Source organism: Nicotiana tabacum, chromosome 18 (genome assembly GCF_000715075.1).
Source record: "Nicotiana tabacum cultivar K326 chromosome 18, ASM71507v2, whole genome shotgun sequence".
Classification (NCBI taxonomy): domain Eukaryota; kingdom Viridiplantae; phylum Streptophyta; class Magnoliopsida; order Solanales; family Solanaceae; genus Nicotiana; species Nicotiana tabacum.
The window spans coordinates 88,522,090-88,545,666 of NC_134097.1; the positions used below are offsets into that span (position 1 = coordinate 88,522,090).

At 37.4% G+C, this 23,577-nt stretch overlaps 1 protein-coding gene across 1 annotated transcript; it reads right to left on the minus strand.

The window, feature by feature from the left end:
- Positions 1–12,371: 12,371 nt before the first annotated feature.
- On the minus strand, positions 12,372–13,812 carry LOC107786906 (non-specific lipid transfer protein GPI-anchored 15-like). The gene is made up of 2 exons (XM_016608419.2): positions 13,414–13,812; positions 12,372–12,588 (listed from the first exon to the last, which is right to left on the minus strand). The coding sequence occupies exons 1-2, from the start codon at positions 13,757–13,759 to the stop codon at positions 12,572–12,574; spliced, it is 363 nt and encodes a 120-aa protein (XP_016463905.1). The 5' UTR covers positions 13,760–13,812; the 3' UTR covers positions 12,372–12,571.
- Positions 13,813–23,577: the final 9,765 nt, after the last annotated feature.

Below are 23,577 nucleotides of genomic sequence, written 5' to 3' on the forward strand. Positions count from 1 at the left end.
TATTCCCAACTAATGATGTTACTTCAGTAGCAAGCCCAAATCACTGCTTCCCCTCCTAGTTCCAACCTCATAGGGTCTGCCAACTTTGCTGGTATGTTGCCCACCCAAAAGGGAGTGTCTTATGGAGCTTGTATGATGAGTAGAGTAGATGGAATAGTTTGGATAATAGATTCAGGAGCATCTGATCATATGACCTCCAATAAAAGATTGCTTTTCAATATACAAACTTTACCTGTTCTTTACTTAGTCTCTCTCCCCAATGGCTATAAAGTCAAAGTTACTAATATTGGCTCTGTAGTCTTATTCCCTGATCTTATTATTCACAATGTTCTTTATATTCCTAGTTTCCAATATAATCTCATTAATGTTCATAAGCTGTTATGTCATGATGCTGATATTGTACAGTTTACCAAGGCTGCTTGCACTCTACAGGGCCCTTCACTGAAGAAGCCAGTGGTGCTTGGTAGGCTGGACAATGGCCTTTACAAACTCTTTCAACAAGCTATTTCTGCTGGAGAACAGTGTTCTACTTCATTTTCTCCTTCTCTTAATACCTTTAGTTCTGTTTCTTGTTCTTCTTTTGCAACTAGTGATACATCTTATGTAAATACCATTGATGTACCTAATAAAGTCAATAATGCTGATGTTACTTGGCACTATAGACTTGGACATGTTCCTTTCTCTAAGATGAAACATATGAATAATATTGGCTGTATATTTTCTTCTAAACAGTCTTTCACTTGTCCTATATGTCCTTTATCAAGACAAACAAGTTGCCTTTCCATGATAGTTCTATACAAACTACCAAAGCATTTCAATTGATTCACATAGATACCTGGGGTCTATATTCTACATCTACTTATACTGGATCTAGGTATTTTCTAACTATTGTTGATGACTATACTAGAGCTACTGGACACATTTGATGGGTGCCAAGAGCAATACTTTTGACCTTCTCAAAGCTTTTATTGCAATAGTTGAAACTCAGTTTAAATCTGTAGTCCAAACAGTTAGAAGTGATAATACCCTTGAATTGGGCTCCATTATTGCAGGTTCTACCTATTTCTCCAGTAAGGGAATTATTCATCAAACTTCATGTCCACACACTCCACAGCAAAATGGAGTGGTGAAGAGAAAATATAGACATTTACTTGAGACAGCTAGAGCTCTTCTCTTTCAATCTCATCTTCCTATACAATTCTGGGGAGATTGTATTCTCACTGCCACATACTTAGTCAATAGGTTGCCTTCCACTTTACTCTTTGGGAAAACACCTTATGAAATGTTGTTTGGGTCTGTACCTGCATATTCTCATCTTAGAGCCTTTGGATGCCTTTGTTACTCTACTGATACCAAACCTCACAAAAATAAGTTTCAACCTAGATCCATTCCCTGTGTCTTTATAGGATATCCTTTTGCTAAGAAAGGATACAAATTATATAATCTCTCTAGCAAAATAATCTTCATCTCAAGGGATGTTGTTTTTAAGGAACACATTTTTCCTTTCCTTAGTTCATCTATTGGCTTACCTGATCTCCCTTCTCCTTTATCTTCAGACACTTTTGATTCTTTTCCTCTCTCCTCTCCTTCTCCTTCTCCATCTTCTTCCCCTTCTTCACTTGACCCTTCTTCCCCTGTTCCTCCTCCTCATTCTTATTCTGATTCTCCTCTATCTTCCTTCAATCCTCCTATTTCTCCCTCTCCTACTTCTGATCTTCCTTTGAGGAGATCTTCCAGACCTCATAACCCTCATACTTACCTTAAAGACTTTGTCTGCCATTCCCCTTCTCTAGTCATGATGCTCCTTCTATTACTCAGCTTCATATTCCTGAACCTCACTCCTACTCCCAGACTGCAATTGTCCCTGAGTGGAAGGATGCTATGAGGAAGGAATTTGAGGCTTCGAAAGCTAACAAAACTTGGGAAATTGTTCAGCTGCCCCATGAAAAAAAGCCTATTGGTTGCAAATGGGTTTATAAGGTAAAGTATAAAGCTGATGGGAATATAAAGAGGTATAAGGCTAGATTAGTTGGAAGGGGTGATACTCAGGTAGAGGGTGATGATTTCCATGAGTCATTCTCTCCTGTTGTCAAAATGTCTACTATTAAAACCCTTTTTGTTGTGGCTGTCAAACAGGGTTGGCCTATGTTTCAACTTGATGTCAAAAATGCATTCTTGCATGGTGATCTTGATAAAAAAGTTTTTATGAAACTCCCTCCTGGTCTATCTGTTGGGGCCTCTTCCTCTTCTTTTGCTCCTATAGTTTGCAGGCTTAAAAAATCTCTATATGGGCTTAAATAGGCTTCCAGGCAGTGGTATGATAAGCTATTTCAAGCCTTACATTCTAGGGGCTATACACATTCTCTCAATGATTACTCTTTGTTCACTAGGGGTTCTGGGAACTCCATGGCCATTCTGGTTGTCTATGTAGATGATATTATATTAACTGACACTGATGATTACTTCTCTTAAGGAATTCTTGGATCTTCAGTTTAAAATTAAAGACCTTGGCTCTCTTAATTACTTTCTTGGGATTGGAGTGCTTCACACACCTTCTAGGGTTCTTTTGAATCAGAAGAAATTTATACATGATCTTTTAGCTGCTTTTAACTCTTCTGATTGCTCCTCTGTTACTTGTCCCCTTGAGTTAAATGTGAAGTTAAAGGCTAAAGAAGGGGATCCTCTCCCCAATCTTGAGAATTATAGAAGCCTCATTGGTAAGCTCAATTTTCTCACCTACACCAGACCTGACCTAAGTTTTGTTGTGCAACATCTCAGTCAGTTCCTGCAGCAGCCCTGCTTTCCTCACATGAAGGCAGTTTTCCACCTATTAAGGTAACTCAAAGGGACTTCTGATTTTGGGTTATTCTTCTCCAATTCTCCTGATCTTTCTTTGCAAGCTTATTGTGATAGTGATTGGGGATCTTGCCCTGATAACAGGAGATCTATTTCTGGTTTTTATATTTTTCTTGGTGGTAGTCTCATTGGCTGGAAATATAAGAAACAAGCAGTTGTCTCTCTATCTTCCGCTGAGGTTGAGTATCGATCTATGAGCAAAGTTGTGCTGATATTACTTGGGTTTGTAGGCTGTTATCTAATTTTGGGGTGTCTTCTGCTTCTCCTGTTCCTCTATATTGTGACAACATCTCTGCTATTCATGTTGCTTGTAATCCTGTTTTTCATGAGCGGACCAAACACATTGAGTTGGATTGCCACTTTGTTCGTTCCAAGCTCGCTGAAGGTCTCATCAGTTTGTCTCACACTTCCAGTGCTTCTCAACTCGCAAATGTCTTCACCAAACCTCTGTGTGGGCCTTCTCATCATCTACATATTCGCAAGTTGGGTACCTCTCTCACCCTCCAACTTGAGGGGGGTTGTTGAGATAGGCTGACTTAGTTTGGCCCAGGCCTAATTCTTATTTATGTGTTATATATCAGTTTAGGCCCAATTAGTTAGTTAGTCAACTTTTATTTTCTTCACATATATTGGGTCATGTATATATATATATATAGGTGACCCAGTTTTGTAATAGTTAGATTTCAGATTTTTACACACTCATTTTCTGGTTATTAGTGATGAACATTAACAGGTATCTCGCCTTTCTGTTATTATGCTACCTTCGATCTTGCTCGATGTCTATCTCGTTCAGTCTCAATCACTATCGGTCTCGATCTTGATAGGTATCTCGAATCTTCGAACTCGGTACCTTGTCCTCGTGCTTCGATCTGATCTATTACGGGATCGATCTTCGATCCTTCACACCGGTCTCGATAAATCAATAAAATCGGGTGGGCCCGATTTTAACCGTATACAACTATTAGGCGATTATCGTCTCGCAAATTAGTTTTTAAGGTAGAGGTAGATTTATAATTTTCAATTTTTTACTATGATACTTGGCTATTCCTAGTTTGCTTAGTATTAGCTTTATATTATGTTTATGCGAAAGGAGAAGTGATGTTAGATTGTCCCATGTTGGTTTAAGGGAATGAGCTGTATTTTACTAAAATACTAAATCTTGCAATCCAATAGTATATAGTGACTGTGAGCACGTGATTTTTGCCCTACAAGAACTACTCCCACAAAAATTCAAAAATAAAAATAGTTGTGTCGTTTGTGATTTATTTTGTATTTTGTCTATGAATGTTTATTTCTACTTTAATTAAGAAAAATACAAAAATATGTGTTGCATGTGCATTTAGGATTTAATTTACAATTTAGAAATTAATTAAACAATCAAATTTGTTTTACAAATAGAAAAATCACAAAATATGTACTTTGCATTTTTGCATTTAATGTCCGAATTGTGTGATTTTATCTTTATTTGATGTTTAATTTCGTGTGATAGCTATTATTAAGAGTTAATATTTTTAGTTAATTGTCAATTTTATAACTTAATTAGGATTTTTAGTTGAAAAGGGATTAAAAGAAAATGAAAGAAAAAGAAGAAAAGAGTGAAAATCGAATTGGGTCCTTATCTTTGGACAAAAAATCAGGCCCAAATCACCCATGAACCAGGTCCAGTTGGCCTGGCCAGGAACGTCTTAAAACGACGTTGTTTGGTCACTCTTAATCAAGGCCGTTGGACTAAATCGATTCAACGGCTGAGATTCAATCTCCCTTACCCATTCCCGAACCCGACCCGCTACCCGGATCCAGCCAACCCACCCACTTAAACCAAATGATGTCGTTTCCTATCAGTAAAAGGATCCAGGACGTTGATCGTGCTTGATCCAACGGCCAGGATTAAACCACCCCCTCCGTATATAAGTCCAACCTCTCACCCCCCTAAGCCATATCCCCTGTTCATCGTCTCTCTCAGAGACGACCCCCACAAACCCTAGCCGCCCTGAAACCCCTTCGCCTGAAAGCCGGTGGCAACAACGCCGATGACCATGAAACTAACACCCCTAGAGCACCTAACCACCCTCTCCACGAATCTGTTACCCATTTTGCTCGAATCAGCCTGTAGCTTCTCGAATCTTCAATCGAAGATTCGAACAAAACTTGAAACTACCCCAACCAACCCCAAACTCACACCACGGCACCCCCTGACCACCTTCGTTACGGATCTGTTAACTGTTTGCCTCGAGTCAGCCTGTAGTTTCTCGAATCTTCAATCGAAGATTCGAGCAGAACCTAAATCTACCCCAACCAGTCCCAAACTCACACCGGACATCTCCCTAACCTCCCTCGTGACCAAACCACCGTTGGTTTGGTTCGAATCAGACCAGAACCGTTCGAACCCCAAATTAAACCCCAAGAACCTAGAAAACCAAAGGCCGGAATTTGTACGAATTAAAGGAGTTTGGGTGTCCAGTGGACCTTAGTCGAAGTGTTCTCAGTTGAGAACACTCGATTAAGGTCCGTTAGACCTCAAAAAGTTTGAGTCAAGGGTTCGACCTGGGTTCGTCCGTTTTCTGTTTTGTTAAGGTACCTTTTTCTCATTTTTTTGTTCTATTTTTACGGTTAAATGTGTTTAATTGGTTATAATCCAGTTTTGTTCATTGCTCTTTCTTCTTCCTCAATCAGACCTTTTATTTGGTCGAGTCTGCTTCTGTGCATGGTCAGATATATGTATTTAGCCATGTAATTTGTTAAGTTTTATTATAAATCCCTGTTTCTATCAATACGACTCGAATCACCTGTGTGCCTGTTCGATTCTGATTATTTTCTATTGATTGTATGTGTTGTAATTCGTGTAGTCGATTGAATAAGTGCCGTCGATTAGTTTTACATGCTTCAATGTTGATTGAATAACCTGATTATAATTTGATTCGTACTGCTTCAATTCTGATTGAATCATTGTTTGAATTTGATTGTGAATTGGTTATAGCTGTAGTACTTTGGTGATCAGTTAAAAATCAGTTATTAGGTTTGTAACTTAGAAAACAGATCGATGAAGCTTACGACATGGCAGTAAATCACAGGAGTTTTCAGGGGTATTTTGGGGTTTTAAAAGGCTTGAAATGTTCAGTGTTAGTAGTCTGACCATAAGGGTACTTAATTGACCATTAAACTAATGCTTTGTCTAGTAGTAGTGGCTTGGGCAACATAATAGCATGGAGGATTAATTGAATATTATAAGCTGCCCATGCCTTTGGACACAAGACACTTGATAATGGGCTGTACGAGAATATCATGGGCAAAGATGGTGGTGGTATTAGTTTAAGTGTTTCAAGAGAGCCGTGAAGGGAGTCAGTTTTGGTGGTATAAATAAAAGCATTGAGGACAGATGATGGGAGGTTTTTTTTGGACAGAGTATAGGGGGGCTGGTTTTTTGGAGCAGAAAATCAGTTCTCTTTAGGCTTTTTGAGTCTGGTCTGGCTGTTTCTTTTGGGCAGACCTTAAGAGGAGAACATTCTGAAAACCTTGAGTGTATTGAACATTCTGAAAAACTAGAAGAGTCTTAAGAGTAAGCCTAGTTCAACTAGTACTATTCCATTGAGACTGAAAAGAGCTCCAGCTTGACTGTGGAGTTGTATTTTCGAGTTTTCTCTTGATTACTGAATTCTAGGGGTGTTTCTGCTTGTGTTTTGACTGATATTTGGTTGCTGTCAAGCTGTTTGGGGTCAGTTACTAGTTGTTTGTGTTGCTGATTGGTATTGCTGGGAATTTTAACTAGTTTTTCCTGAGTCGCTGCTGGTTATCTTTTGGTGCATTGCTGTTGTGAACTGCTATTGTATTGCTGCTCGCATTCTGCTGCTGCTGATTTCTTCTCCTTCTTTTGCTTCTTATATTTCAAACATCCAGGTACATATCCTGGAACCTTCAAGCTTGTGGACATAAAAATGAAATGCCGCTTGAGATGATTTCTGACTTCTCATGTCTTGTTTTAGTTCAAAAGTGTAGTGCAATTATATTTATTCGAATTTCATATCACTTGTATAATTGGACTGTTTGAGGTCGTGTAGGATTGTTAACTCATTTGATTTGTGTGAAGAATTGAAACACCAGTTTTAATCTGGTTTACTCCTTAATTCGTGTTGTAGTTAAATCTGATATTTGACTTATGATAGTTTAGCATGAGAGGTTTGTGATAGTTAGTAGTAAAAATCTGATTCTCAAATTGTTAATGATATGACTTGTAGTTAATTTTGAAATAATGGTAGACATGTAAGATTTGAACATTCTAGGCCATTTTAGTATATTAATCATAAGGACTGCATGAAAGTAATACCATTTGCCATGGTTATATAGAGTTGAACTGCTTACTTTGTAAAAATCAAGTAATTGCTGATAATCGCTATTAGGTTGGTGAATAGCCATGCCCGTCTGCGTACTTAGGTTCTGATTTTAAACGAGTGGTGTTCATGACCCAATTATAATAGCTCTTAAACCATATAATTAACTAGGACTCCTCCTTTTATTTTAGAAACGAACTAAGTAGAACATTATAGATTACTTTAGGTTTGCCATTTAAAAGATAGTAAAATGAGATGAGCCTCGCTGAATAAACACATAAATGGCGGGGCCCTCGTTAAATATATATATTAAATACTTAGACTCCGGGACGGGTCGTTTAGCGAATTTTACGGCCTCGTCCAAAATAACAACGCGTTAGTCTCTTTAGGCGCGTATCTCAATAACATTACCTCCCTAAACTCGGGTGTGCATTTATGTGAACCAAATCCAAATCTCAACGAAGTCGAAATGTGTCGCTAATCACGGGTACATCGATTGTGACGTGGTTCGAGATGCATTTCCACGACGTTGCAAATTCCTTTTAAAAATATGAGACGATCCTCGACAAACAAAAATACACAAGCTGCGGGGCCCTCTATACGTGTTGGTAAAATTACTAGACTTCGGGATGGGCCGTTTAACAAATATTTCACGGCCCTACCCAAAATAATGATACGCTAGTCGCTTTAGGCACGTATTTAATAAATGTTATCTTCTTAAACTCGGGTGCACATTTATGTGACCCAAATCCAAATCTCAACAGAGTTGAAATGTGTCAATAACCACGGGTGCATTAATGTGACGTGGTTCGAGATATATTTTCACGATGTTGCAATTCTCGATAAAAAATAATAATGATAAAAGCGGTACACAGTTAAAATTTGCACATAGGTTCAACATGTATTAAAACCAGATAAATAAACCGAATATGACAGTTGAGCGACCGTGCTAGAACCACGGAACTCGGGAATGCCTAACACCTTCTCCCGGGTTAACAGAATTCCTTACTCGGATTTCTGGTTCGCGGACTGTAATACAGAGTCAATCTTTTCCTCGATTTGGGATTCAACCGGTGATTTGGGATACCATAAATCTCTCAAGTGACGACTCTGAATTAAATAATAAATCCCGTTTCGATTGTCCTTTAATTGGAAAAACTCCCCCTTATGCCCTTACAAGGGTGTAAGTGTAAAAGGAGGTGTGACAGTGACTAATAGTTTTCTCCTAATATATATCTGAAAAAGCAATTAGACATTTAAATGGGATGAGAAGAGTTTATATGCTATTTTCCTTAGAAAACTACAGCAAAACGTTTTACTACATCTTCAAGCAAATTCTTGGAATCATTACACTACTATTTTTATATGAAGTTTTTCCTTTGTTTTCTTTTTTAATTTTCACGAATTTCTGTGTTTTTTTTGTGTATACGTTTTTCTTTCCCCCTTTCTTTGTGTGGTTTTCTTGAACTTTTTCATCATCTGACATGGTTGATGGTTCCCAACTGTTTTCCTCCTTTCAACTTTAGGTTTGTTTGTGGGGCTTTCTCTTTGTCATATCAGTTAGCATATCACACCAAAGTTTTAAAAAAACAAAAGTGGACCTCAAAATCTTTTGAGAGTTTCCATGGGTTGGTTAGCACTCCTATTATTCTAACTTTAGTGGGACCCATAAAATGTCATGCTGGCTTTAGGTCAAATTGGTTTGTGGGCCCAAGATGAAGAATTTTGTTAGATGTGGGACCATATCTTGATGTATTTTTCAAACATGAAACCAAGAAGTTTGGTCTGTGTATGTGAAGTGAGAAACATCCAAATTTGTCTGAGTGAGATTGATTTGCTTCTGATGATATTTGAATTTATCACATTGTAGTTTGTGTTGCATATCATTGGAAATACAAGGGGCTAAGACATAGGTCAAATTATAGCTAACCTTGACATTGTAGGTATTCTTTTATAGAATAGTTTAAGCAAAATGATTTAATTTGACTTTAAAGTCAAATCAAGTATATTTCGTTCATTTATGTATTTTTAATTAATATTTCGAACTAAAATTTGATCATCCAATTAGATAATACTCCTATCTTAGTCAAGCTGTTTATTTTACGTTTTCAATTGTAAAGTTTAAGTAACTGACGTTGATTAGTTATCTAGAAACATTTATTTCATCCAACAATCAAAATTTACCACAGAAATTAAGAGAAAAGATAATTAACTAAACAGCTAAAATTGGCCATAACTTTAGTCATAATATATAAAGACAGTGATTGACACGAATGGATGACCAAAAAACAAAAGAAGATGATACATCTCATGAGAATGATTTTCTCTTGGACATTATAAGCGACACAAAAATATTACTTCTAAACTGCATTAGCTTTTAAAAGAGTGAAATAGTCAATGCATCTTATATGCATGGAAAATAGCCATATATATACATATATATATATATATGGCTATTTTCCATGCATATAAGATGCATTGACTATTTCACTCTTTTAAAAGCTAATGCAGTTTAGAAGTAATATTTTTGTGTGTGTATATATATATATATATAAGGGCGGATCTATAGGTTAAAATTATGGGGCACGTGAACCCATGGTCTTTTTGCAAAATTAAATATTTTATGTACATATTTTCTAAAATTAGTATAATATTAAATGTTGGCACCCATGCTCCAAGAAGGTTGAATTTTGCACTTGGTTGAAGGTTGAGTTATTTACCAAGAGAAAGAGGGATCAATTCTCACTTAATACATTTTTTTTCTCTTTTTTCTAGTAGTGCACTCATGTACTGAAAATTCTAGATCCGCCTCTGTTAATATATATATATTGTGATCGTTCAAAATGAACTTTATGAACCGTTAACACTTAACCTATTACCAACTACGTTTAGGTAACCTGGTTAGGCTCTTGAAGTAATTATATTAGTGCTTGATTGCCAATAATATTATTTATTGTGTAACTTGTCAAGAAATGCTGCACTGCTGAGAATTGGAAGTTATATGTGACCACGAGGCATGTGTATGTGCTTGCTAACCACAGTCTGGTCGATATGTCACACGTCCTCTTTGGCTATTTTCACTGACATGGCCTGTGTCATCACAACATTCCTCTTCTCAAGTCACAATTCTCAATCCTAAAGTCCTTTCCCTTGTATGTCTTCCTTTCACCAAGAAAAAGGTCTTGTTGGATCAATACTCAAAATAGTATGTCTGGCCTCATTAGGCTTGAACTTCCTAGCAGGATAATATATCCATTGGACCACAGCTCTTGTCATGATATTGTTGTGCACTCTACTGTGCTGCGTCACAATCCAAGACCACTTACTATAGTAACTCTTGGCGAAGCCAGGAATTTTCTCAAGGGTGTTCAAACTTGAAATAAGTAAAAAAAATAATCCGATAAAATGTGGTCAGTTGACTACCCTAACCCAAGTATGCCTTCGCCCCTGCCTTTACCGTGAACTTAGGCATGATTTTCCACAACTTGTTATTTTATTGTCATAACTCAGTGTGTATTTGATTTTAGTTGGGTTTGTGCAGGTTGCTAGACTTTACATTCATGTCCTAAATTAATGTCTATTTTGCATTATTTTTAAATGATATCGGCTCTCTCTATATATAACGGATTCTAACTTGTTTGAGAATCAGACATGATTATTATTGTATATATTTATTTTTCTTGTTTGGCGAAGTGGTGTGAAGAATGTTGTCTCCACCATTGATGTCCAAGGGCGGAGCTAGTCTTGCAGTTGTGGGTTCGGCAGAACGCAATACCTTTATTTCAAACTCCATATTTAGTTTAAGAATTGTAATGAATATATACAAACTATTAATTTGAAACCAAAAAGATTAGAATTCCGAAACCACAAGTGTGTTCCACCCCTATTGACGTCAAAACTATTATGCATAGGTTGGCTTATGGATTTTTGTGTCGCTTCACCCAATTTGTTTCTTAAACAAAGTAGATTGTGAAAATAGAAAGAATAGAGTGGTTTGGTCTTAATGTGGTATGGTTATTTTATTGAGTGATACTCCCATTTGTTTGCGTCCCGGACCACATCGGATATGGACGGGGCTTTTGATTTATTTTTGGGCAATTTTTTTTTTATTGAGTTAATTTTTATGGTTGAGTTGGATCCAGTATTTATTTTTTAATCATTGTATCAGAATTAGACCCTTTCAATTTTCGTTTCATCAGATGTTGGACTCCCATCTTATATTATTGACGCTCCAGATGTTCAATCTTGGACGGGCGGGAAGAGATAGTGTTAGTGTCCACATCAGCTATGAGTGAGATATTTGGTCTCTTTATATGGTCTTAGACAATTCTCGCCTCTTAATTAGCTTTTGGGATTGAGATAAATTCCTCCATTTCTTATCAAATTATTCCAGATAAAAATCTATAGTTGCTATCGAAATCTTACTATATCGGTATGCTAGAAGCAAATAGAATGGGGTAATAAAATGTACCATGAAAATACCAAATAAGCTACAAATGAAAGTGCAAATGACACTATTTTTTAGGTGCAAATGTTAGGATGCCCTGATTTTTTTGTCATATTTAATCATCCAAATATGGTTAATGGAACTATGGTAGTATAGATGATACATTAAGGAATACCAAACTAGCATAGACGGCTCAAGGGTAAGGTAGCAAATTTGAGGGCCCCACTTTCCCTTGATAGTAATTTTATTTTTTTTTATATAAAAATTGAGTATCTTAATATTAAAAAGTAAATAACTTAATACAAAAAGGGAAAAAAAAATTTAATTTGTGACTAGCGCTGATAGTTGAGATTTTAATAATATAAAGGGTATAAAGATATCTTTGATTTTTTTATTTAGTGGGTAAAATTTGATTTTTATTTAAAGGGTATAAAGATATCTTTTATTTTTTACAAGAGTGAGTTGCTTTAGTGGTGAGCACCCTCCACTTCCAACCAAGAGTTTGTGAGTTCGAGTTATCCCAAGAGCAAGGTGGGGAGTTCTTAAAGGTGGGAGCCGACGTTAAAGGAAATATTACAAGTAAAAGATAATACTCTGATCCGTATACTCAATAAGATAACAAAAATTATTTTTTGTTAAATACCTATCCTGTAACAATTTTGCATTAGGATCAATAATGTATTTAGAGAATCTAAATGGATCGGATTAGCTATATTATCATTTAAAAAAGTTAAAAAAATAGATTTCAAACAAAAATATAAAAATTTATTTTGTTAACAAATTAGGGTCCCTCATCGAGATTTTGCTTTAGGCCATCAACCATGTTGGGCCGCCAACTAGCAACACTTTTATTTAATAGTAGACTGGAAATACTTATATTTGTGAAACATAATAGTCAAGTAGCTTGAAATTCGTCTTTATTCCTCCATACAAGTTGAGAAACTCATGGAACAACATATCCTGCAAAGGTTACAGAAAAATAATTTGATTAGGACCCTGATATGCCTTGCAGAAAAAGAAGAGAACAGAGCCTAAATGGGTAGCAATTTGAAGTGGGCTTTTGAACAAATGGGCCTAGTATTTCAATTTTAAAGCCCATACCCCTTTCCCCACTCTACATATTCAAAAAAGCCTAAAGATTCATGTAGACAAAGTGTCACCTTAAATACAAAGTACGAACGTCAAAGAACAAAATAGACAGCATTCCCATATGGAATTAGACTTCGTGTTTTAAGTGTATCTTTTCTTGTATTAGATAAAATTACATTTCCAGCCGACCGCCTGTGCCTTACGGGCAAGTGGTGGCACGTGATAACTGTTCGTCGAAATTTTTGTTAGATATGTATATATACAGAGTATACGAAATAAAAATATTTGGTATAAATATAAAAAATAAGACCAAACTTTGTCATTTTCATTTTGCAAAAAAGCCTGCATACGCCATTGATTTTAGGAAGTCACTTGCAATTTTTCTGAGATTACTACTTGTAAACATTCAGGCATATTCTAAAGTGTCTAATATTACGTAAAGCTCCATGTTTTTTAGTTTATCATAGCAAACCTATTATTAAATGATATAAATGCGGACAGAATTGCTTTAATTATATTCGTTTGTGTAGTAAAATTATACTTTTACATTCCATTTGTCATGATTTTTTTCGTACTATTCTTCTTCAACTTCTCCATGAGTTTTAAAATGGAGTACGAAATAGTTTTTATTCATCTTTTTAATTTCTTTATTCATCTTTATTAATTATTGAAAAGCAATGGTTAAATTAAACTTACGTCCACATCTCTTCCCAACAGGTCTATTCTTGATGTTGCACCTCTTGGGTATAGTGACAGCAATAGCAGGATTAACTCCTGCATTTTTAGCTGCTGGTGACAGTAATGCCGCACATAGGCATTTTGGAGAAGTCTTTAGCAAAGCCCCAATTTTACCACAGCATGCTGGAGGGACTTTTGTCCTACCATTTTTGGCTGCTCCAAGACATGGAATTAGGCTGGCAGCTGGTGCATTTCCACACCCTCCTTTTCCTGCTGCATTTGCTTGAGGAATAAATGAATTACTTATAGTTAGCAAGTAAACAAGTATGGCCACAATGCAAATGTTATAAACTTTGGAAGCCATAATTTTGGTTAAAATAGAGAACCCTTTTCTTTCTAAGTGTGTAAGATATGGTTGGTTTTATGGAGTTGATTAGTGGCTTGGGTTTATATATGGTTTTGGTTGTGGCTGAGTCATGTGAACTTGAAATGCGAAAAGGTGAAGCTTTTTGCTTAGTGGGGTGGTTGAAGCTACGTGGAGGGTTGGAATGGTTAAGTTTGTGCATTAAATCATTCAGTGTTGTAATGATTTTCTTCATAAAATATTGACACATTTCGTTGTACAACAACATCCAGCATATTCTATTGATTTTCTCTTTTATTTAAGCTAAAGGAAAATAACGAAGATGAATGTATACTAGCTTACTGATTACCGTACATAGAAGAGAACAATCTTTGAAGCAATAGTTATAAAGAGTATGCTCTTAACTTAGACAATACAATCAACAAAATATACACAAACGAAAAGTAATTGATCTTGTCATTTCTTGGTTATTGGGAAAACCCAGTATGTCTGATGGGAAAGTATCTCTAGGGGAGATATTTTATTGGGAATTTATTTACATAAATAATAAATTGTCTGTAGGGCAAACCCAATGTTCAAACCGATATATATAGAATATATATTTTTATATGCGGTTATACACATATTATATACGAACTATTCCCTGAACACGCGCGTTGCACGTGTATCCCATGTAATTAATATAAATTAAAAAATTTATATCGTTTTATACATGGATGATAAATGTTGGCCCAAGTGAAGGTTTATTTTGAGATTGATAAAGGAAACTCATGTATGAACCAGGTCCATCCCTTGTGTGCATAGAAACGAGCAGATTCGAGCATGTGAGATGCATGTGAAGACATAAGCTTAACTTGGTATATTTGATATCTCCTGATCGAAAAGGTTGCATAATTGATAAGGAGAAGGACTCTTTACTCAAATAAAATACTATCCACGATAAGGGAGGAGTTAGAAGTTGATATCAAGTGGAACTCTTCCACCAAGGAAGAGTAGCATTAGAACTCTAGCTATTTCTTCATCTACTAACTCTATAAATTGCAGGATGGTCTCACTTTACAGGTAATGCACAAACGCAGAAGTTAAACGTGAATTGAGAGCAAAATAGCAAGGATTTTTGCAAGCAGTTCGTGTTTGATTCAAGTGTACAAACCTGAAGCTACATGAACCAGATAGAAGAACCAATTCCAAGCGTCTGTCTTTTATTCTAGTTCAATTGTAGTAAGTGTTTTTATATTGTACCTTTCAGCTTTATTTGGAGGCAATTGTAATAGGAACTCAGAGTATTCAAGTTAGAGTTAACTTGAAGTTGTTGCAACAGTTAGAGGTTGTTTGTCACAACGAGATTAGAGTTAATCCTAGATTTACAAAAGTATTTTGTAAATGCAGTTTTTGACTCTGTGATTTAGTGGAGAGTTTGAAAAAATCCTACTGAGAAGTAGGTCGTGGTTTTTTCACCTTTTGAGCCAGGTGTTTTCCACGTAATATACTTGTGTTCTTTACTTTCCGCATTTATTATTTCAATAATAGTATGTTAAGGAATACTTAGAAGAACCAGGTCCTTCCATAATCAGTTTAAGCAAAAAATTGGACATCACACAAATCACCCCCCTCTTGTATGGTATTGAAGTTAAAACATCAGTTGATATCAGAGCAGGTTATCCTTGAAGAGGCTAACACCTTAGGAACAGATCAAGATGAGCGCAGTACCTGGAAACTGGGAAAGGCAATCCACTGCTAGGTCACCACTCTTTAATGGCCAATATTACTCTTGGTGGAAAAACAAGATGAGAGATCATATCATCAGGGAAGACTATGAGCTATGGTACATTGTTGTCATGAGCCAAATCTACCATATCGTGATGACGCCTATCGTGGTACTAGGCAAGCCGACACACTAACAAAACCAGCCAATATTTCCAGTTTTAAGATAAACTCGAAGTTATTTAACAATAAACCTTCATAAAGGGATTAAGTCAAAACAACAGTGCGGAAAGAAAGCCCAATAGGAAGACATAAGGGAGAAAAGCAGGGATGCGATCGCCGTGCAGCTACCTTACTAACTCCAGCAGATCTGCGATGGATGAAAACAATACTAGCACGTCCAGCAATCCTTGGATCTGCACACAAGGTGCAGGGAGTAATGTGAGTACGCCAACTCAGTAAGTTACAATTATAAATAAAGGCTGAGTGCAGTGACAAGCATTTAAAATTATATACATTTCATAACATAAAAACCTCAGTGGAAATAACAAGATCAAATTAGTAATTAAATTCCGAACATCTTGTAAAAACTCTAGTTTCAATGAAAGTTGTTTAAAATATTTGTTCAACATTTTACATAGAGGCAAAGTATCACTCATATATATATATAGCCCCTCGGGCAAGCCTCTCAGTCACTCATGACTCAACTCTCATCAATCAACATTCATACTCAACACTCACGCTCAATAGGTACCTTATAATAACCGTTGCAGCGTGCAGCCCGACCCAATATCTCGCTACATTTTTTGGAAATAAAGAAAAACTTTTTGGATTTATATATATATATATATATATATATATATATATATATATATATATATATATATATATATATATATATATATGACGCTGCGGCATGCAGCCCGATCCCTAACTATCCTCACAATATGGCCCTCAGCCTCACTCAATCATCAACCTCACAAGCCACTCAGGCATTTCAATACAAACTTAGGGAACTCAGCCCAAAACAACTTTCATATATTAAAATAGAGTGATAAGCAATATTAAACAATAAGCAGGTATAAATCATGACTGAAGATATGTTTTCTACCAAAAACAATGTGAGGATAATAGTAAAATACCACTGAGGGTCCAAATAGTACGATACAAGGCCCCAAACATGTCATTCAGCCCAAGTTAACAGAGTTATTTCTAAAACACATAGATTTCATATAGAGCTTATCAAAATATGTAACTCTACAGTTGCCACGTGATGGACCAAGTCACAATCCTTGCGGGTGCACGCCCACACGCCCGTCACCTAGCATGTGCGTCACCTTATTTATCAAAATAGTACGAAATTTTGAGGTTTCGTACCCTCAAATCTAGATTTACAATCGTTACTTACCTCAAACCGGACGAAAATCTATTCCACAATGCCCTTGTCGCTCGACTCGGCCTCAAATCGCCCCGAATCTAACCAAAATCAGAATCATATCATCAATACATGCTAAAGGAACAAAGCCCACGCGAAAATTATCAAATTAAATCAAAATTCCCGAAATTGGCCAAACCGACCCCTGGGCCCACGTCTTGGAATTTAACAAAAATCATAAAACCAGAATTTTTATCCACTCACGAGTCCATACATACCAAATTTACCAGAATCCAAACTCATTTGGTCACTCAAATTCTCAAAATTCACTCTCCTATTTCAAGCCCTAAATTCCCAAATTTGTAGTCCAACTTCTCAATTAGATGATGAATAAGATCATAGATAAACCACTATAGGTTAGAATCACTTACCCCAACGTTGCTCCTTCAATTCCCTTGAAAAATCGCCTCTTTCCCGAGTTCCTTAAGCCCAAAATTGAAAAATGAAGAACCTCGAGCTGCGGTTTTTTGTCTAGCTTAAACCGCACCTGTGGTCCAATATCCGCTTCTGCGGCACCGCACCTGTGGAATTTTCATCGCAGGTGTGGAACCCACTTAATGAACCATTTTCTGCATCTGCAAACAAACCATCGCATTTACGGTGCGCACCTGAGACTCATCTTCCGCTTTTGCGGAATGGACCAAACTCCACAGTGTCCGCACTGCGGCTCTGAGCTCACACATGCGACTCCAATCCGCAGGTGCGGAAATGACAGAAGTAGCAAAATAACAACATCAACTCAAAGCCCAACTTTCCGTCAACCACTCAAATCCATCCCAAGGCCCTCGGGACCTCAATCAAACATGCCAACAAGTCATATATCACCATTCAAACTTATTCCAACCTTCAGGACACTCAAAACAACATCAAAACACCCAATTACCCTCGGATTCAAGCCTAAGGATTTCCAAACTTCCGAATTTCACAAACGATTCCAAAACCTATCAAACATCATCCGAATGACCTGAAATTTTGCACACACATCACAATTGATACTACGGACCTACTCCAATTTCCAGAATTCCATTTCGACCCCGACATCAAAATTTCCACTGCCGACCAGGAAACACCAAATTTCCAATTTTGCCAATTCAAGCCTAATTCTACCACGGACCTCCCAATCACATACCGGACGCGCTCCCAAGAACAAAATCACCTAACAAAGCCAACCAAATAAAAAAAATCCAAATATGAGATTGAATACTAAAAAGTTAAAACTTGGTCAAACCTTTTAAATTTAAGGCTTAAAACTGAGAATCATTTTTCCATATTTGTTCCGAATAACCTGAAAACCAAAACCAACAATTTACATAAGTCATAATACATCATACGGAGTTAGTCATGCCCGAGAACTAGCGAGCGAAGTGCAAATGCTCAAAACGACCGATCGGGTCGTTACATCCTCCCCTACTTAAACATACGTTTGTCCTCGAACGTGCCTAGAGTTGTTTCAAAAGCTAACAAATTGCTGTATAACCTTACCATGCACATACCCAAAGGTAATCCCATGTCACCCCATTCCATATAAGCCCGATAGCACAACATAACTAAAAATTCACAATCCAACCTAGCCCATTAACCTTAGATCCAAATTTCCACTTCCGAAATTATCTATAAGATCAAAACCTCACATCTATACTCTGAATAAGTCCGAACAAGCTATGACAAACCACATATGTAACCCTAGATGTAATTACATGATATACCACATAACTCAAACACTCGTAGAGATAACTTCTAATCGCAGCAGCTGCTCAGAACAACTGAATACCGATAATAAACCTCTTATCAAATAAAGCCTCATTCCAACACTTTCGTATACTGCCAATGATGAAAGAAACACACCGAAATTATAACCATTCCTCAGATCAACTAGTCATGGAGTTCCCTCTCCTTCGGCAAGAATCATAGTAAATTCCTATGTCGAATCTCAATATTATCTTCTCAACATTCTGGACTCGAATCCGATAGTATTCATTCTAGATCCCAATGACCTCATCTCATCCAACACGACTACTCTAGTGACGTGACATATCGATACAATCTAAAGCCACAACTCGTGCGACCCGCGCACCAATAATCAACAGTCGAAATGTATTCAAATCATGAAAAAATGACTCAAATGAGAGAGTTGTACCGCAAGCATTACCGGTACCACCACAACACAATGCTGAGAACCCATGACACATCGTAGAACCAGAACACACGAATCTAACCCGAAATATCTACCTCCACATAACTTCGCTGCAATGCGCGACCCTATCCAAACGCTGGTCCACATGAGACACCTCAAGTCGTCATGCTCAAAATCAACACCCACGCACAATTTGATGTCTAGTCCTAAAGTAAATCACCATAACCACGGAGAAGGAAATGACGCAATTCCATACCTGTCCCAAAGAACATACCCAATGCGCAATCAATCATGCAACACCCAAATTCCCGTCTTATTCAAATTCTGTTGTAAAGCCCCAAATAGAACCCTATCACTTGTGCATAAAATCAATGAATCACAACTCCTCGCAACCCGGAAAGGTAACTCATAAATCACTCCCGAACGTGAATAAGCTCAACGACAATCGGACGTCACATCCCTAAACAAATAGCAATTTGGAATCAACAAAGTTGACTCGATGCAGAACACACATCCATATTGGCCTACGAATGAACCCCTTATCAAGGAGTTCCTGAAGCTGCTCCTTCAACTCCTTTAACTCTGCTGATGCCATATGATATAGTGGAATAGAAGTGACTGATTGCCTAGTCACCAAATCAATATTGAAATCAATAACCCTGTCCGGCGGCATGCCCGACAGGTCTACATGAAACACATCCGAAAAATCCTTCACCACCAGAACTGAATCTATGGTGGGAGTCTCTGCTCTAACATCCCTCACGAAGGCCAATTAAGAAAGACAACCCTTCCCAATCATCCATTGGGTCTTCAAAAATGAAATCACTCTACTGGGAATCATTTTGTCGAACCTCGCCACTTAATCCGTGGCATCTCCGACATAGTCAACGTCTCTATTTTAGTGTAATAGTCCAGAATAACATGACACGGAGACAACCAATCCATACCCTATAACACATCAAAATCTACCATACTAAGCAACAAAAGATCCGCTCGGGTCTTCATACCCCCAATAGTCACCACATAAGACCGATATACGCGGTCCACAACCACGACATAACCTGTTTATGAGAACTCCCCGTCTCCAAATCCATAAAGCACCCGAATCACTATATCCGATCCCAACTCCACCGCCCTTACATCTAACACACCTCTGCTACTCGATCATTCCACAAGGGGGCAGGGGTACTCCTATAATTCTTCTGTGCGACCAAGAAAACTTGAATATCAGTAGTCGATCAAAAAAGAGTGCGGCAATACCAATGAACTATCCTTAACTCAATACATTGCCCTTTCTGAAATGTATACTCCCATCAAGCCATAGCAATTAATTCTTAGGCAGCGTGGACAACTTCAAATGACTAGGTAAATGATATCAACCCTACATAACTTACCATATATACCACGCCATCCTATGATAAATATAAGAATTTCATAATCCATTTCGAGTCACAAGCAACTACGTACTCAACTAGCCAAGAACTCTCCATTTCATCCCATCTAGAAGAAAATCACTATACATCATATGCTCTCCACACCAGTAGAAAATATACGTCCATAACCGGGGTAGAAACAATCAAGAACCCTCCGAATCCCGTTTGCATAAAACCAAACCGTCAGGACTGACCAAGTTACGCAGGTTACCAAAAACCCAAGAGCATTTCCATGAAACACATGTAGAAACTCATTACCCTATAAGAACCCAAGTAACTAATCATATCCCTTACCATGCCGATCCGACCTACTACCAAGCTATCCTATTTATCAAAGTTCCTTCTAAATTACCTTCAAATTGATACTTCACCTTGTAATAATACCGCAATCCTCAACTCAGACTCACCACACGAGACCCAAGCATAAAACTACACCGTCTAAAGACTCATAAGTCACTGAATACTCTCTTAAATATCCCCAAAAGCACCACATTCAAAATACTTACCCTGAAGAGACTTCGTGTGAATCTAAAGCCATTACCTTCACCTTCCTAATACTGATATGCATAATCCATAATGATATAGAAAAGCCATAAGTCTTGTCATCCTCCAATGCAAACCTCAGTTTCTAGACAAATATACATTCTGAAGATCTCCAATTATTACATGTAAATCTTGAATCCTTTAAAACTATTCTCGAGAGTCATCCACTCTACTAAGGTTTTAATTAAACTAATCAAACAAATTGAACTACCTGTGCTCCATTAGTACAATAGCACCTAAGGAAGTAACCCATCCTTCTAAGCAGCCGAGTGATATCCTACTCCATACCCGCTACATCCCTTACAACAACAACTAATTCATCCCACAATTTCTTATATACCCACAAAGCATAACACACCATTGTCCAAATTTTCCTTTACTCAAGTCATCCTCGATCTCAAACTCTGTAAGCAACAATTGATTCGTCGGTATACCACAAACTGAAACTAATACGACATTTAGGCGCACAATCAACTTATCAATAACAGACTCCCCCACTTGGCTCAAAGCCATAGGTCAAAACACACAAAAACTGGTAATGCCCATACTCTATTACTCCCATAATACTATAGGGAGATTAAACTAAATCCTTCATAAGCTCGTGCAACACGATCATCTAGTACTTCAAATCATCTGCAATCTCGCATTCACCCTCGTAACAATCATGCCCACTCTCATAAGCGATCCAAACTCAAATTGCAACACACATATTTCACTAGTAAAAGAGGGCTCCCAACAAACAACATAGGGATCACACAAACCTCAGAACACCCATAGAAGATAACCCACATGCTTTGCCTCAAACTAACATCTCTTCATACCCTTCCACTGTTATAAGCATCACACAATCACTTAATCTTCCTGAGTCTGAACTCATATCGCAATATGAAATCTACTTCACTTCCCAACTAGACAACATAAAAAGATCCTTCAACACACCCCACAACTCGGGGCTATGCATCAAATCACGATGGAAATCAAGCACTAGATAGTTCTTTCTACCCTCAAGTAGACCCTTCTTGTCACATTCAAATCATATAAATGCATTACATAGTCACATCATACTCATCACGTAGCCATCCAGTCATCACTTCCCCTAATAGGGATACTATCGAACATATAAATCCAAACGCACGTGCTCACACAATCAACACCTTAGTGTTCAAGCTACAGGCAAAGCCCGACCTCAAGTCTTCTAGACTTGAACAACATCAACACACAGTGTTGGCACAAGAACATGTGAAGTTTTGAAGAATGACTTCATGGACCAGGTCCATCTTGTGAAGTACAATCAACCTATACATGTGAGATGCACACGAAAGAGATAAGTTCTACTGATCAAGAAGCAATATCTCCTGATCTGATCGAAAAGATTGCATATTGTATAAGGAGAGAAAGTCTCCTTATATGAAGAGAACACAATCTAGGATGAAGATAGTGTTAGAGTTTGAGATCATCATGAACTCTTCTACGATAGGAGAGAATCAATTTAGTTCCAATCAAACTCTGATTACTAACCTATTAAATGTCAGTGTTGTTCTCTTTTACAGGTAATGCACATACGCAGAAGTTAACTAAATTGAGAGCAAAAGAGTAAGGCGATTTTGCAAGCAATTTATGTGTGATTTAAGTGTGCACTCCTGAAGCTACTTGAACGAGATAGAAGAACCAGTTCCATTGTGACTATCTTTTATTCTAGTTCAATTGTAGTAGGTGGTTTAAAGTTGTACCTTTCAGTTTTCATAGAAGCAATTGTATTAGGTTCCTAGAGTGTTCAAGTTATAGCTAACTTGAAGTTGTCGCAACAGTTGAGGCTGTGTGCCACAACGGGATTAGAGTTAATCCTTAGGTTTACAAAGAGTTTTTGTAAATGCTATTTTGGCTCAGTGATTTTAGTGAAAGTTTGGGAAAATCCTACTGAGTAGTAGATTGTGGTTTTTTTTACCTTTTGAGCCAAGTGTTTTCCATGTAAAAATATCCGTGTTCTTTATTTTCTGTATTTATTATTCCGCAAACAGTAGTAGTTGGACCACCTAGAAGAATCAGGTTCTTCTATAGCTCAGTTAAGCGAAAATTGGATACTACACAAATCACCCCCCTCTTGTGTAGTATTGACGCTTAAAACATCAATTGGTATCAAAGCGGGTTATACTTGAAGAGGCTAACACTTTAGGAAAAGATCAAAATGAGTGCACCACCTGGGATCTGGGAAGGGCAATCAACTGCTAGGCCTCCACTCTTTAATGGTCAGTACTATTCTTGGCAGTAGAACAGGATGAGAGATTACATCATAGGAGAAGACTATGAAGTCTAGGACATAGTCACAGATGGTCCACTAACAACTACAGAGAAGAATGCTGAAGGAGATGATGTGCCAAAGGCAAGAGCTGACTGCACTGCTGAAGATTTGAAAAAATGGGAGAAGAATGCTAAGGCCAAGAAATGGCTTGTGTGTGGACTGGGTCCAGACGAGTACAACAGGATTCAAAGTTGTACTACTGCAAAGAAAATATGGGACACTTTACAAGTGGCTCATGAAGGAACTCCTCAAGTAAAGAGATCAAGAGGA